The sequence below is a fragment of the Lonchura striata genome, chromosome 9, assembly GCF_046129695.1.
Source record: "Lonchura striata isolate bLonStr1 chromosome 9, bLonStr1.mat, whole genome shotgun sequence".
Classification (NCBI taxonomy): Eukaryota; Metazoa; Chordata; class Aves; order Passeriformes; family Estrildidae; genus Lonchura; species Lonchura striata.
Window position 1 is genome coordinate 13,769,684 of NC_134611.1, and position 15,327 is coordinate 13,785,010.

Sequence of the window (15,327 nt, forward strand, 5' to 3'; positions counted from 1 at the left end):
CCTGTGTTTCCTGTGGGCCCGGACATGTCCCTCCCTGCCGTATGACAAACTTGGAGGCAGGTGGCCACTCCCCAAGATCCTTTCATTCTGCGCCAGGGCGCAGCAGAGGGGGTCGCAGCTGGGGCGCTGGGCGCACAGGGACCAGCGGAAGATGCAGAGCTGGTGGGATCCACGCTTGCCGCTCGGTGCCCGGGGGGCTGTGCTGCCGCGGGTGCCCGGCTGACAGGGCGAGCAGCGGCGGCCGCTGCTGCTCCCTGATGGCCGCGACGAGCGCACGCCGCGCTGCCGCCCGAACGGGCCCTGGGAGCCGGCGCTTGGCATCTCTCCCTCCCCACGGGCGTGGGAGCTGCCAGAGGTGGCCGCAAACTCACACCCCACACCCCCCCCCCGAGTCTGAAGCAGCAGTGTAGCAAGAGCTCCTCAATCTTCCCGCTGTCCTTCCCTTGCTCACACCACGCACAGGGTGACTCTGTGACCATCCCGTGCCTCAGTTTCTCCCCACTGCTGCTCAGGGCTCTGGCCGCACTGTGCTCCAGAATATGCTGATGGTTTTATATGAGCACTCCAGGAAACAGCCCCGTTCTTCCCAGCACATCCCACATCCCCTTTCACCCTAGGGTACTGGGGACGAATTAATTCTGTATTTTTTTCTGCCGAAAAACTGAGAAAACCTGCCTGAAGACAAAGAGGAAACAGCACATATCTGACTGTTTTTCTCTTGTGTTTCCAGCTTTCGTAGGGGAAGCACACAGACTCAGTGCCCATCAGCACACATGGCTCAGGAGCAGGCTGGGATGCTGCTGCCCCTGAGGGGAGCTGCCTGTTTCCATCGCGGCCCCGGGGCTCCCCGGGCACCGGTGGCATCACAGGTTTTCCGATGGAGGCCCCAGCTCCGGAGCTGAGTCAGCGTCTGAAGGCAGTGTGTGGGTGGAGGCACCCAGGAGGGCCCCGGGGACCTGTCTGGGGATGATGTGACAGACAGGGACTGTCCTGGGATTTCCCACAGAGGGACACGGGGACCTGCGAGGACCAAGAGCTACCATCCGTGCTCCTGCTCCCCACTGCCCCTGGCTGAGTCCTTGGGCCAGAGATGTGCCCCACAGCCCATGTCCTGCCAAGGCTGAGGCACCTCCTCTCCAGGAGGGACGGAGCCTGGGAGCAGACCCCGCCGCCTGCAGCCCCGGTCCCCTGTGATGCACAGCATCTCATCACGGGTTTTCCCGTCACTGATCTGGGGCAGTGGGAGGAGCTGTGGTTTAAGATCACCAGCCTGTTGGACCTGGGGAAGGGGAGGCTCTGGGGTGAACTCCTGACTGCCCGCAGCTAGTTAGGTGGAGTTATAGGAAAAGGGAGTCAGGCTCTTTGGGGCTGTGTACAGTAAAATCATGACAGGCACACAATGCAAGCTGCATCAAGGGAAATTCCATCTAGATATTAGGAAACCTTTTTCCCCTTGTGCATGTGGTAAAATATCACAGCAGGGGAGCTGAACCCAGCTGCCAGCTCACGCCTGCACCAGGGCTGCCCTCTCAGGGCAGCTGCAGGGCATTGCTGTGTGCCCTGCTGTGTGTCCTGCATTGCTGTGTGCCCTGCTGTGTGCCCTGCATGCAGTGCCTCGGCTGCAAGAGCAACACCAGCCAAGCATCGGGGTGCAGACAAGCTCCCCAAGACTGGGGTGACAGCCCTGACACCCTCAGGAGTGGGGTGTTCCCATCCCTCAGCACAGCTCTGCAAAGCATGGGGCTGCAGCCACCAAGGAGGAGGATGGAGAGAGTGGTTGGTCCCTTGGGTGAGCTGGTGAAGGAAGAACCAGCACCAACAGGAGCCAAGGCACCCCAGGAACTGGGGCACAAGGCACCACAGTACTGGACACGCTCAGCCCAGGTCCTGTCTTACCCATCTACATCGGCACCCAAGCAAAGAGCTGTTGGTACATGCCATGTGCATCAGTTTACCCAATTTACCCTGTAGTGAGTGCACATGCACTTTCAGGGTGTGAAAACAGAGCTCCCCTCTCCAGCACTGCTTTTCTGAGGGATGTAGTGCTCATGTCTGACTCTGCTCCTCCTTACTACTGGCCTGGGACTTGGGTGGGATGAAGGGAATTGATAAGGGGTCCCGTGATGGAGTGCGATGCTCCCCTTTTGGTCCCCATCCGGCAAGAATGTGCACTCTGCATCCTTTCCCCAGTGGAGCTGGCAGCTGCACCCAGCCGGGCAGAACCCTCTCCCCATCCCAGGAGGAAGACAAATTCAGCAGAGCCCAGCCCAGCCCCTTTCCAGGTGTTTGGGGGGGCTGATGATGGAGTAAAGACAGGACTGGAGGGACACATGGCTTCTGGCGGGGCAGAGCGGGAGAGGTTGGGAAGGGACATTCTTTCTGGGGAATGCAGAGGGGAAGGGTGATGAAGGAATGGGTTATGGAGCTATGGCTTATGGAGGAACTACGGTTTATGGAGGAGGGCAGAATAAGGGGGGACCCCGGGTTGATTGACTGCAGGGGAGCTGGGTCAAGAGTAATTTGGGGGTACCGCTGCACAGGCCCACGGCTGGCGGGACCCTTGCGAGAGCACGGGGGGGCTGAAGGGCGACCAGGGCCGGGCCGGACGGCGGCGGGGCCGGGGCGGGATGTGGCGGGGCCGCCCCGCGGCGAGGCGGAGCCGGCGGCCGCGCCCGCGGGAGCGCGGCGGGACGCGGAGCAGCCCCGGAGGATGGGGCGGGCGGCGGCAGGTGAGGCCGGGCAGGGCACGGGGGCACGGCCGTGGCTCCGGGGGTCGCTCGCTGCCCGCGGGCACCCGCCGGAGCAGCGGGACACGGCGGGAGAGGCAGCCCCGGGCTGGCGGGGACGGTGGCACCGGAGGACGGCTCCGGGAGGACCTGCGGCGGGAGGGTCCTTTCGCGGTGGGGACGAGAAGTGGGGTTCACTTTCCCCCGCCGGGAAGGCTGGAGAAAGGGAGCGGGAGGGCAGGTGGCACAGGGAGTCACCGTCCCCTCTCTCTCCCCGCAGGCGCCGGGCTGGGCACCGCGTCCCTCTGGGGCAGCCTCCTGCTCGCTGCCGGCCTTGCCCTCGACCCAGCACCGCCAATCTGCAACTGCTCGGAGCCCATGGACTACCAGGCTTTCCGGGAGGCTCCGCTCCCCGAGAGCTGCTGCCTCAACTTCACCAGCTCCAACATCACCCACCTAGACTGGGGTGCACTGGTGGGGGTGCAGGGGCTGCGGGAGCTCTACCTCTCCCACTGCAGCATCACGGCCATCAGCAACGCACAGGGAGTCCCTCCTGCCTTGGAAATCTTACACTTAAGTCACAACCTGCTGGAAAGTCTCCCTGGAAGCTTTCTAGAAAATGCCCCTAATTTGAGGGTTCTTTATCTGGACAGCAATCAGCTTCAGGAGCTACCCAGGTCCTTCCTGAAAGCATCTTCCCAGGTCCAGGAGGTCTACCTGGGCTTCAATGCTCTCACCTTTCTTCCTGCCAGCCTCCTGAAGCCATCTCTGCTCCAGCTTCAGCTCTCCAACAACAGCTGGGACTGCAGCTGTGCTTTGCTAACCAACCTGGAGGGTTGGTCCAGCCAGGCTGCTGAGGTTATCTGCCACACACCAGAGCACTACCACGGTGTGGGGCTCCGGAGCATCCCCCGGGATGAGCTGTGCCGCTCACACGGCCTCACCGCCCTCTTCATCTGCCTGCCCCCTCTCCTCATCCTCACCAGCATCGCTTGGTGCTTCTGCCGGCAGAAGAAAAAGACCAACTACAGCCTTCAGGGCAGGTCCCAGAGCCACCGGGCCATGGCAGAGAGGAGCGACGTGCCAGTGTCTGCAGAGCCCCACCACTATATCCCCTATGAGCTGCCTGCTGCTCCCTCCAAGACTGAGAAGAAAGTGCTGCTGGGGAAGCAGGTTGTGCTCCAGCCCTTCGTGGATCCACTAGAGAGTGGCAGAGACCTCTATGAGGAGGTGGAGATCCAGGTGGGATCCCCCAGCAGTTCCCAGGTGCCATCCCATGAAGGGCAGCTGGGCACCCCAGCACCAAGGGCAGAGGAGCTGGGCAGTGAGCCAGAGGTGGACACTGTCAGTGTGAGTGAAGTCCTGAAGGACTCTGCTGACCGGGAGAAGATCTACATGAGTCACACAACCAGCTATTACAACCTGGTACCCGGCATCGAGCTGGAGGACTCGGACAACCTGGAGTACGAGACCATCGACCTGCACTGATGCCAGGACCTGGGCTGTGTCTGGACACACCAGTAGGATGCCAGGGGCTGGGCAGGAGTGAAAGCCACCAGAACAAGGGAGGCATGAGTTGTCCTGCCGTGGCTGACAGTGGCTGTTTGCAAAGCTGCACCCCCAAATACCCATCCCTTCCCCTGTGCTATCGTGTGAATCCCTCGCTTGCCATGTGCTGCAGCTGGGCAAGGCTGCAAGGGTGCTTCAGGCTCTGGAGACCCTACCACAGGCTGGTGGTGCCTGAGGAAGGACATGCAGGGAAGGTGGGGGCTGGTTTTGGGGATCAAGTGATGATGCTGTGAGTGCCAGACCCACTGACCAGAGCTTCTTCTCTTGTTGGAGCCAGACGGTGTCTGGCACAGACGTGCTGCTCTCCAACCTGCACAGAACACGGTCTGGAGACATGAAACAGGGCTGGTCCTGCCTGTGTGGTGTGCAGGGGGTGTCACGTTTGGATGGGGTGCCCTGGGCTTGTCAGGGGAAGCCTGTGGTGGCTCTGCCTGCTGCCCACCCCACACTGGCACATGTGCTGCTTCATGGCACGTGTGTGTGCACACTTGTGGGAGTGGGTGTGTGAAGTGCACACACAAACAGAGCGGCATCAGGCCCCTTGCAGACAGCCCTGTAGGATCCAGCTCTCAGTAAGAAATATATCATTTTACTCCTGGCAGTGTGGTTTCATCCCTTTGTGCTTTGGGGATGTGGGGAGTGCAGGGATGGTGGACTTCACTCCTATCCCATCTACCCTCCCCTGCCCTGGATGGCCCAGTGAGGGTCTTGCCCAGCATCCCTGGAGCCTCTTTGTCGCTCTGGCAGAGCAGAGCTGGGCACTGGCTAAAATCCAGCAGAGCCTTTGCTTTGTACCAGGATTTACAACAGGGGTGGGGAAGGCGTCAGCCTGCTGCAAACGCCACAGATCCTGAACAAAGCAAGAATTTGTGGGGCTCCTGGGAGCAGAGCAAAGGCTGGGGATGCTGTAAATCAGTGCCCAATACAGGCACCCCCAAGTCTCCCCTATGGTGCTCCAGCCCTTCTCTGCAGATGCAGGGGGGGCACCCTTGAGTCCTGCTCCTCCTGCCCAGGGGAACATTCTCCAGGCTGGAAGCTGCATTGGCCACCCTGCCTGCTCTGGAGCCGTGCTGGGCCTGGTGCCCAGGCAGGAAGGGAGGGAGCTGGGCAGGGCGGGACGTGGTGCTCCGGCCGGCAAAGGAAGTGGTGTTTCCTGCAGAGTGCTTGGGGCTTCCAGCAGCCCGTGGTGGGACTGCTCAGTCCCAGCCCCACATGGTCTGGGGACAAGGATAGGATGATTCCCCTTCATGTCTCCTGCCACTCATGGATGTTTCCCTGTTTGATATCCAGCTGGACTTCTTTCCCTGCTCCCTCCTGGGCCCTGGGAAAGTATCCCAGCCTTTAATATCCCTTCACCACTCTGTGCCAAGTACTACAGCCAGCATATCTCAGTGTACCCTGGCTCATGCCACCCCCACATCCCCACAGGAACAGAGGGACCAGAAGCTGCCACAGGGCAAAGGCAGGACAGGCAGGGTTAGCAGTGGTCTCCAGGGGCTGCACCCCAGCCCATGGCTGCAGATTTTGACTAGGGCTAACAACAGTTGCATTTTTCACCTGTGCTCCAGAAATGCCCTTCCATGGTTGCCCCCTCTGCTCATGTACCCTGGGGTCCCATTCCCAGGGCTGTTGGGAATGATGTAACATCCTGTCCTTTCCCTCCTTCTCATGAAGCCTAAATTCAGATGCCACGGCTGATGCAAAGGGAGCGACCCAAATTACCCCAGTGGGTCTGTCCAGCCCTTGCTGCAGCCCCCACCCAAATCTCCATCTGTGACAGGTGCAGGGAGGTGTGACCAAACCCAGTGTCCCCTGTTCTTTGTCTGTGACAGCCCTGGCACACTCAGACACGTTTTCCCCAAGAATATTAGTTTAAAAGCTCCCTTTCCTTCAAGTCCCCCTTCTTTTAAGGCTGACAAAGTCCCTCAACAAGCCAGCCCTCCTTCTCCTCCACTGCCTTCCAGGTCACTGCTGGATCTATTGAAATGTAACCACAAGGTCATTTCCTGGGTTGGATCACGTCCTGTGAAAATACCCCAAAGTTAATACTGTGTGGAGCTGAGAGCCACTCAACAGCAAGGAGCAGGACACATAACAAGGGACTTCACCTGGCTTATGCGGCAGCTGATCATCCTATGCAAGTAACTATTTTTAAATTCAGACCCTCCACCTGTCAGAAGTGGGTAAAGTCCTCAGCCTAGGCTTTTGCACTTCTGAATTCTAGCCAGGCTAAAGCTGTGCTTAACCCCAGCCCCAGCCCATCACTTCCTGGCTCAGTGCATAGCAGGTTTGCCCACTCCCAGGCAGGTAAATCCCTGTGCCATCTATAGGGCTGTGCATGCACCACTTCGGGAGTGAAGTGCCACACACCCCGGCCAGCTGCCACTGCTGTTCCCATGTCACACCTGCAGGTGCCACTTTTGTTCCTGTGGGCAGTTGCCCTTGGCAGCTGTGTTTCTCAGAGTAGTAACTTTCTAAACAGCACACACTGATGAGCCATAATCCTGTTCATCAGGGGACAGGTTTATAATCCTGCCCTGACATCAAGCCAGCATTTGCTCCATAAAGTCAGTTTCTCCAACTGTACAAAGTTCCCCAGAAACACCCTGAATGCTGTTTGCATTCTACAGAGGATGACGGAGAGAAGAAACACGCTCAGAGGAAGCAGCAATGACACATCCCTGCCAAGCGTGCTTATCGCCTCCACTCCACCTCTCTGGAAAGCAGGCGCTGCTGGAGAGCAGGGAAAGTTTACACCGGATCACTATGGAGAAGGAATGTGCTTGTGAAAACATCCCACCCAGCCCAGGGACTCCTGGACTGCAGTGGCACCCAGCTGGGCTCAGCTCTGCTGACAGTGCACAGAGCACAGACCCAGCCTGTGCCACGGTCATCAGAGCAGGTACCAGTCTGCAGTGCTCAGCTCTGGCACTGACTCATGCTCACCTCCCTGCCAGCAACACAGGATGAACCCACACTCCCCAGGGCACCTCCTGCTGTTATACCTGCCAAACACGGCACAGCACCACAGGAAAAAAACTTAAACCCCTCCCTGCAAAACTATTTAGAGGGACAGAGTTGCATTTTTGAAGCATGAGACTTCAGTCTCACTACAACTCTCCTTTGGGCAAGATGATCACGGGCCACCTCCCTTCAGTTCAGAGCTAAAGATTGTGATGCTGGGGCCTGCAGGAAGCCTGACTTGCACCAGTGATCCAATGGATAAATGAGGCTTTTGTAAAAACACACAAATGGGATGAAATGTGCAGTCTGTTCACCTGACAGGCACAAAGTGTGCGAGCCTGGCCCGCCCCACGGCACAGGACCAGCCCTCAGATGAGCTCCTGACTTCCCCCAATACCTGCACAAAGAGCAACTATTTGCAGAGATTTACCTTCTTTAAGGACAGGAACCTCTAGGAATGGTTATCACCAAAAACATCCAGAAAAGCTTTTGTTCACCACAGCTTTCCAATTCCATCACAAATGACAGGGCACAAAGCTGGAATTTGTATCCAGCTTTCGAAAAGGACAGACCATGATGTGAGCCTGGCCCTTCTGCTAGAAGGAATTGATCTCGCACTGGAATGAGACCAAGGAGGTCAGGGGAAGACCAGCTGGTCATTGAGCAGTGCCACCTAGTTTGGTTAAAAGATACTGGATCCTGCAGGGAATTGTACAAACAGGCAGGAAATACCAAAAGGGGCTGCTGGCCTGAACCAGGGGATGGGAGCTCATGAAATGTGGAAGGCAGAGGCATGAGCTACCAGCTGCAGGGGCTGAAGGTGTAATAGCCAAGTTTTCAGCCAGACTTAGCCCATTTCCCCACTGACCTCTCCAACACCCCATGAGCATGTGGGTTAGCACCTGCTAACCTAACACAGCACAGGAACAAGGGGGAACTGTGCACAGACCTCAGGAGCTCAGAACCCAGAAGTTTTAATGGAGGTGCACACTTGCACCTACCTCCTGCTCACAGGTTTCCAATATTGGACATTTCCCAGTTCTGTCAAATCTGACAACTCTTTTTCACACACACTTGGTCCTGCAAGTCACTTAGAACCCACTGAGATGTTTTAATTGAGCACGTGCAGGGCCAAGTTTTGCCTGAAGATGTTAAAGGGCTCAGGGATTCCTAGAGTTCCATCTTCCTTCACATTTTACAGGGCAGGTGAAGCTACAGAAGCCCTCTCCATACTGCACACACAAACGAGCACACAACCTGTTACGGTGGCAGACTCTTGGTTTTATTCGTTCTCTTAGCACAACAGTTTTTATTCATTTGCCTTTTCTGGCCTTGATCTTCCTCAAGTAGAACTCTAATTCCTTGCCTTCCAACACATAGCCATCGGCTCGGCCACACTGTCCAGGTCTGGAGGCAATGCAGGCTGCAAGGAGAGAGAAGCCACCCAGTTAAAGTTTAGCAATTCCCCACCCCAGTGCACACACCAAAGAGCACACACTGCACGCAGCCTCTGCAGCAGCACGGACGAGTGGCTCATCAGTGACCGAGTCACCAGGTCCTGTGCCTGAGCAGCACCTCTGCCTGAGGCACCATGCTCTGGAAGCTGCAGTCCCTAATGAAGTCCTCCTCAGATCTCCAAACTGTCATCGCTCGGGTTCAGTAGCAGAACTGGACAAAGGTCTCATCACCAGAAGACTTCAGAACACTCAAATGTTTGCCAGAGCTTGAAACATCAAAGCTCTTAGATGCCTGTGGCACATTTTTCTGACACACATCTGCTCATTTTGCTAGTCTTGAGCCCCGTTTCCTTCTCAAAGCCCCAACAGGAATAATCAACGACAGAAGCCTGGCTAGCCAGACTTCCCCATCCTGCCAACAAGTGGGGTATCTCTGGAGAAGATTAAAGAACAAGTTATATTAATGCTGCCAGGGACTCACCAAGCAGCTTTCCTTGCTGGAACTGCTCCTCAAGAATACTTGCTATCTTGGCGTTCTTCTTTCGCTCATCATATTTTTTCTGGATCTTCTTTGAACGCTTCTTGTTCAGTATTTCCTCCTCTTCAGGAGTCTAAATCCAAAACCAAAAGCAAGAAAAATTGTTTTACACATGGCCACCTTCCATTAACACAGGTTGTTTCCCACTACCATGAAGGAAACCCTTGTATTCTCAGCACTGTACTGTGCTTAAAGTCATACCTGGCAGAGGTACAAATAATTTGATCTCACAAAACCAGGTGCTGCATTTCACTTTTGAGACCAAGAAACACAACACTGCTAACCAGAGTCACTGGTGACAACTGAGCACATTGCCCTAAGGAAGGCTGTTCTCAAATCAATGAAACTGCAACGGTTTCCCTGGTGAATCACTCCTCCTACAAAAAGCAGTGAATACTCTTTCCCTCTGCAGAAACAATGAAAGCACCCGGGTGTGGGTGCATAGTCCAAGGCAGATGAGCTTTCCCTCTGCTTCTGCATTATACAGCACCCAAACAAGGACTGCTTTGCTTTTAATACAAGGATTTATCTGAATGCTACATGTGGGGTTTTAAATACCTTCGGCAGTCCAGGGTTCAAGTCTCAGATTAATGGCTCAGTGTAGTTTCAAGACACTTAAAAACACACTGAAGTTCAGTGAGCAATCCCCAAGCTTCTCACTAAAGCAATCACTACCCAGCACAAGAACCCAACTTATGAAGTCTTCCTCAGCATCCTAAATTGTCATCGCTCTCCCTTCAGTAGCAGAACTGGACAAAGGTATCATCATTAGAAGACAAAGATCTCAAAAGGCAGGTCCTTGTGCACAAACGGGTGTAATGCTTCCGGGAGAGCTCCTGCTACTGAGCACTCCATTAAGAGAGCCAGACTTATCCTGGGAACCTATGGGAACACAACTGGGATAAGCAATGCTGGGTACCCAACCCTATTCTGGCAGCCACTGTCTGTTCAGGATGGGAGCTGCTGTGGCAGGGCAGAGTGCTGTGTCAGGAGCCAAAAGGACAACCCCAGGCGTACCAGTTTGGCGCCCTTCTTGCGTCCCAGGGGCAGGGCGTAGTGGGCCTCGTACCACTGCCGGTACGGGGTGCTGTCAATCAGCACGATGCAGTTCTTCACCAGGGTCTTGGTCCGCACCAGCTCGTTGTTGGAAGCGTTGTACACAACATCGATAATCCTGGTCTTGCGAGTGCAGCCTTTCAAGAGAAGAGCATGAGTTCAGACCTACAGGGATCAGACAGCTGAGTATTTGGCTCATAGCATCTCACAAATACCCTTTAAATAACTTTGCACTCAACATCCCATCCAGTATCTTCCAGCCTGCCTGGCACTGAATTAAATTTAACTAGAAGATCCATCTATTTTTCATCTGTCAAACTTTCTGTTAGGACAGAAATCTACACCTGGAAATGAAATCCCTCCTACACAAAAAACCAGGATCAGTGGCCTTGCTGGAACTCATCTCAAAAAGATCTAAGCAATCCTAAAATTTCCAGACTAGCAAGATCAGCAGATGCCAACCAACACTGCACACAGGGCTCAATGCTGTATGCACTTGCTAGAATTACTGAATTAAGCCACACTGAGTGGGGCTGTCCTGAAACACATTCCAGAACCCATTCCTATAGGATCAGGGTCTGTGAGTAAATTGAGAAGGGAAGCTGGTGTTTTCACCCTTGCAAGACCCACCTGAAGCATGCAGTTTTAGCTACTGGACTGTTTAGCAGTCACCTGTCCTGAAAACAGCCCTCAAGATACGCAAGGATTATGCACAAGGAGGGTTTTCTCCCTTCACTCACGTACCTTGTCCATGTTGCAAGGTATGCTCAACCTCTTCATATGTGCAATACTGACTGTAATGGTATTTTTCAGTGCACAGACAATGCTGTGAAATAACTGAAAACGTCCTGTTCCCTCACACCACTGCAGGTCACTAACTCACCACCTTCCTTGCTCCTGTTTTACCATCCTACCCAGCAACACTGACTGGGCTCAGGCTCAAGTGATTCTATTGTCAGCTTGTAAAGCAAAGAAAACCCACCTTGCTCTGGGGAAATACAACAGAATCCCCCTCTTACTTCTGGGCTTCCTGCTTTTCCTTAGCAAAGCAGAAATATGGAATTACACATGCTAATGTTACACTGTCCTGGGGTCAGGCCTTCTCCCAAGCATCCTCAGCACCTTTCTCTGCTGCACAACATCACTTAACTTTTAGTAACAAAATTCACAGATAAACAACGCTTCTGTTTGTGAAAAACTACTCATATATAGTATTTCAGCCCCTTTTTAGTCCCCCTCCCCCATAAAAAGTTAAGGTAAGCATGTCACTCAGTGTAACTATGACACTCCTACCACTGTGAACTTAGTGGAAATCCAGGTCCCCTAAGGCCACGTAAGGTCAAAGTTATCATCATCACCATGCATGCTGCTTCAGCTGTCAGCTCCAGGATGTTCAATCCAAGCCCACAAATCCATGCTTGCGTCCTTCTACTCTGCAGCAGTACTGCAGACCAGCACAGGTTTCCCTTCCACGCAGTGGGCTCACCACGTACTTACATTCTGACCCCCAGGAGAAGTTGCCAACATCCAACCGAAGGGCTCGGTACTTCTTATTTCCCCCACGCACCCTCACGGTATGAATGCGGCGTGGGCCAATCTGCAGTCAGAAACAAACACCAGGCTGCGTTGGTGCTGGAATGCTGCATGGCCCTCACAGGAGCCCAGCACAGCCCTAACCTCCAAGGCAATGTGGTCAGTGTAACTATGACAAACCCCAGCATCGGCAGATACAGTAAATGACCAGAACGGTCTGTTGCATCTACCTAAGGTGAAAGCTTCATCACTCCAATTGCCTTATTGCAAAAACGTATTGCTGCTTTCCACCGGCAGAGGGACAAACACCACCTTCTAGAGAAGCAGGGTCAGATATTCAACCCCACATGAAACAGCAGGAATTTAAACCTCTAATAGCACAAAAGCAGCAACTCTGGTTTGAGAATATGCTTCTGACCAACTCTGTCCAATCACTCACCTTAGTGTTGGCGGGAGGTCGCCCCAACTCATACTTTCTCTTCTTATGGTAGGGCTTCCTCTTGCCCCCAGTCTTGCGGCGCTTATGCCAGTTGTCCCTGGAGATACCTGAGAGGAGAGCAGTGCGATCAGAGGGTGCCACGAGCCTGGCCGGCTGCAGCAGCAGGGCGCGGTTCTGAGTCCTCAGCTCTCCAAGGTTGGTATCCGCACAGTGCACTCAGCCTTATGCAGCAGTTAGAGAAGCTTCATCATTGATACTCAGACCTGCCCCGAGCACATCCCTTCCAGCAGAGCTGCACAAAGCAGAGACCCCCTTCCTCCGTGTCCTCTTCGGGAAGCTGCCTCCCAACGTACCTCGCGTGCTGGGCACTCTCTGGGAAGCGCCCGACGCCGATCTGACAGGCGCACTACCGCAATCATCCTACGCTACTGGCAGAATGTGGTAGATCCGCTATAGGAAGGGACCCCCATCCCACCTGTCCGCTGAGCCCCTACGAGAGACACCCTGAATGAACTCAGCCCGATGGGGCCCATCTGCAGAACACGCCACCTCCCGCATGGCCCAAGCTGCCAACTCGCGCAGCTCCGCAACGCCAGCCCGCATCCCTCCTGCTGAATGCCGCTCCACCTCACCCGCATCTGCTCATCTGCGGCAGACACCGGGAGCGCGCCCAGCGCTCGAGATCTGCAGGAAATCAGGGCACGGCGAGACGAGGCCGCCCGCCCCCATCATCCACCGGCCGCCATGTTGGGCCCGCTCACCCTCCCCCCGCCAGCGGCTCGGCACTACTGCAGGCGCCCCCAATGGCGGACGGTGCAGGCAGGCGGCAGCCCCCGCTTGCCAGCCGGTGGCGGATCGGGGCGGATGCGGCGGCGCAGCGGGCGGATGGCGGCGGATGTCGGCAGGCCCCGGCCCTTCACTCACCCATGGTGCAGCACCGGCGCAAAGAGGCGGGGCCAGGGCTCGCGGGGCGGCTTGGCGGGGCGAGCTCTCGCGATGCGGTGACGTCACGGCGCGTTCCCGGGCGGCGCCGAGCGGAGGCGGCGGAGAATGGCGGGGCGGCTGTGCCCGCGGGCCCGGCACGGAGCGGGCTCTGTCAGGGCTGTGCCCGCGGGCCCGGCACGGAGCGGGCTCTGTCACGGCTCTGTCAGGGCTGTGCCCGCGGGCCCGGCACGGAGCGGGCACTGTCACGGCTCTGTCAGGGCTGTGCCCGCGGGCCCGGCACGGAGCGGGCTCTGTCACGGCTCTGTCAGGGCTGTGCCCGCGGGCCCGGCACGGAGCGGGCTCTGTCACGGCTCTGTCAGGGCTGTGCCCGCGGGCCCGGCACGGAGCGGGCACTGTCAGGGCTGTGCCCGCGGGCCCGGCACGGAGCGGGCTCTGTCACGGCTCTGCCCGCGGGCCCGGCACGGAGCGGGCACTGTCACGGCTCTGTCAGGGCTCTGCCCGCGGGCCCGGCACGGAGCGGGCTCTGTCACGGCTCTGCCCGCGGGCCCGGCACGGAGCGGGCTCTGTCACGGCTCTGCCCGCGGGCCCGGCACGGAGCGGGCACTGTCACGGCTCTGTCAGGGCTCTGCCCGCGGGCCCGGCACGGAGCGGGCTCTGTCACGGCTCTGCCCGCGGGCCCGGCACGGAGCGGGCACTGTCACCGCTCTGTCACGGCTCTGCCCGCGGGCCCGTCCCTCCTGTCCGGCGGGTCACCGTGCGACCGCCTCCAGCCACTACCCAGGCCCGGCGTCCCGCGGCGGGGCTAAGCGCACGCAAGGGCTGCGGATCGGGACAGCCTCATTAGCATATGGCATTACTATTCTGAATAATTTGCATGCCCAGTGTGCAGCGCCGCGCTCATTAGCATGTGACGTATTCGTATTCAGATTTATTTCCCTACCCAGGGTGCGCTGCGCGCCGGCGGAGCGGCCCCGGTCGCGCTTTCCGCCGGTGCTCCCGGGGCGGCTGCGGCCGGGCGCGGGTGGATCCGTGCCGGTGCCACGGGGACAGAGCGCGGCGGCGGGGGACGGGGAGACGGCACCGCGACTCGCCATGTGCTAGAGAGGGACAGCCGGGGGACGGTGTGTGCGTGCGGACAGCTCGCAGCATACTCTGGTTTCTCTTCAGATCGTATAAATCTTTCGCCTTTTACTAAAGATTTCCGTGGAGAGGAACAGGCACGAGTGTCGAGGAATTTTTTGAGGCTCCATTTCGGTGGAGCTACCCCTACTCTGGTTAAAAAATAGACTGAGCGGTGTACTGCGTACTCAGAATTAACTGAGTGAGATGTGCTCGGATAAGTGGTAGTTGGATGGGCGCAGTTGTTAGCGTTCAGGAACACACATAATCACGGGATATGATTATATGCAGGTGCTTTCATTATAGAGCTCTGGGAATCGGGTACAGACCCAAATCTGACTCTGACATGGCTTTTGAGCTGAACGTATTTTATATTCTATCATTATATAACTTACATTTTAATTAATAAACTTATATTGTTCTATTGTATACATTGACCTTTCTTGTGATCTTTCTCAAGCCCCTGACTACAGTGTCTCCTGATTATTCTTACGATTAAACAGTAATTATATTTAATTACTAAAAAATCATCACATCTAACAATTATATCGTTTATCATATACTAGCTACACAGGTGCAGTTCTAGCAAATACAAGGCCTATACTTTCCCAGGGTATTTTCCCAGGGCCTGCTAAGCTTAATTTTCCTTCTGACTCCCCAAATCCCCATGATTTTAAAACACTTTTACTATCACAATCAGGGTGCTGTGGACATTAACATTTTATCCAGGTGGAGAAGGTGACAAACACTGTCCCTCAGGGCTGTGTCTTGGGACTGGCTGGGGCTTTCAATATCTTTTAAAATATCTTTATCAATGACACAGACAGTGGGAGTGAGTGCACCTACAGCCAGTTTCTAAGGTGAATGAACGGTGTGAGTGACACACCTGAAGGACACCCCTATTGCCATCTCGGGGGACCTGGACAAACTTGGGCCCACAAGAACCTCATGAAGTTCAACAAGTCCAAGCGCCCTGTGCTA

The 15,327-nt window shown here is 56.0% G+C and overlaps 1 protein-coding gene and 6 non-coding genes across 7 annotated transcripts; 1 reads left to right on the forward strand and 6 right to left on the reverse strand.

The window, feature by feature from the left end:
* Positions 1-7,801: 7,801 nt before the first annotated feature.
* LOC116183935 (small nucleolar RNA SNORA35) lies at positions 7,802-7,931 on the reverse strand. The gene has a single exon (XR_004148646.1). It is a non-coding gene; the product is annotated as a small nucleolar RNA SNORA35 (small nucleolar RNA).
* A 588-nt stretch (positions 7,932-8,519) lies between these two features.
* RPS8 (ribosomal protein S8) lies at positions 8,520-13,278 on the reverse strand. Its single transcript, XM_021528435.2, has 6 exons — positions 13,207-13,278; positions 12,283-12,389; positions 11,808-11,907; positions 10,272-10,447; positions 9,198-9,327; positions 8,520-8,682 (listed from the first exon to the last, which is right to left on the reverse strand). The coding sequence occupies exons 1-6, from the start codon at positions 13,208-13,210 to the stop codon at positions 8,573-8,575; spliced, it is 627 nt and encodes a 208-aa protein (XP_021384110.1). The 5' UTR covers positions 13,211-13,278; the 3' UTR covers positions 8,520-8,572.
* Positions 8,882-8,953, reverse strand: LOC116183927 (small nucleolar RNA SNORD38). Its single transcript, XR_004148638.1, has one exon. It is a non-coding gene; the product is annotated as a small nucleolar RNA SNORD38 (small nucleolar RNA).
* LOC116183926 (small nucleolar RNA SNORD38) lies at positions 9,957-10,029 on the reverse strand. The gene has a single exon (XR_004148637.1). It is a non-coding gene; the product is annotated as a small nucleolar RNA SNORD38 (small nucleolar RNA).
* LOC116183928 (small nucleolar RNA SNORD46) lies at positions 11,998-12,101 on the reverse strand. The gene has a single exon (XR_004148639.1). It is a non-coding gene; the product is annotated as a small nucleolar RNA SNORD46 (small nucleolar RNA).
* LOC116183925 (small nucleolar RNA SNORD55/SNORD39) lies at positions 12,458-12,542 on the reverse strand. The gene has a single exon (XR_004148636.1). It is a non-coding gene; the product is annotated as a small nucleolar RNA SNORD55/SNORD39 (small nucleolar RNA).
* A 1,096-nt stretch (positions 13,279-14,374) lies between the features above and the next one.
* On the forward strand, positions 14,375-14,489 carry LOC116183939 (U5 spliceosomal RNA). The gene has a single exon (XR_004148650.1). It is a non-coding gene; the product is annotated as a U5 spliceosomal RNA (small nuclear RNA).
* The last annotated feature ends 838 nt before the right edge of the window (positions 14,490-15,327 follow it).

Coding starts and splice junctions, on each gene's coding strand:
- RPS8 (XM_021528435.2), bottom strand. Junction 10,448..11,807: donor CTTCTCCTGGGGGTCAGAAT/GTAAGTACGTGG, acceptor TTCTCTTGAAAG/GCTGCACTCGCAAGACCAGG. Junction 9,328..10,271: donor GCAAGAAGGGCGCCAAACTG/GTACGCCTGGGG, acceptor TTTTGGATTTAG/ACTCCTGAAGAGGAGGAAAT.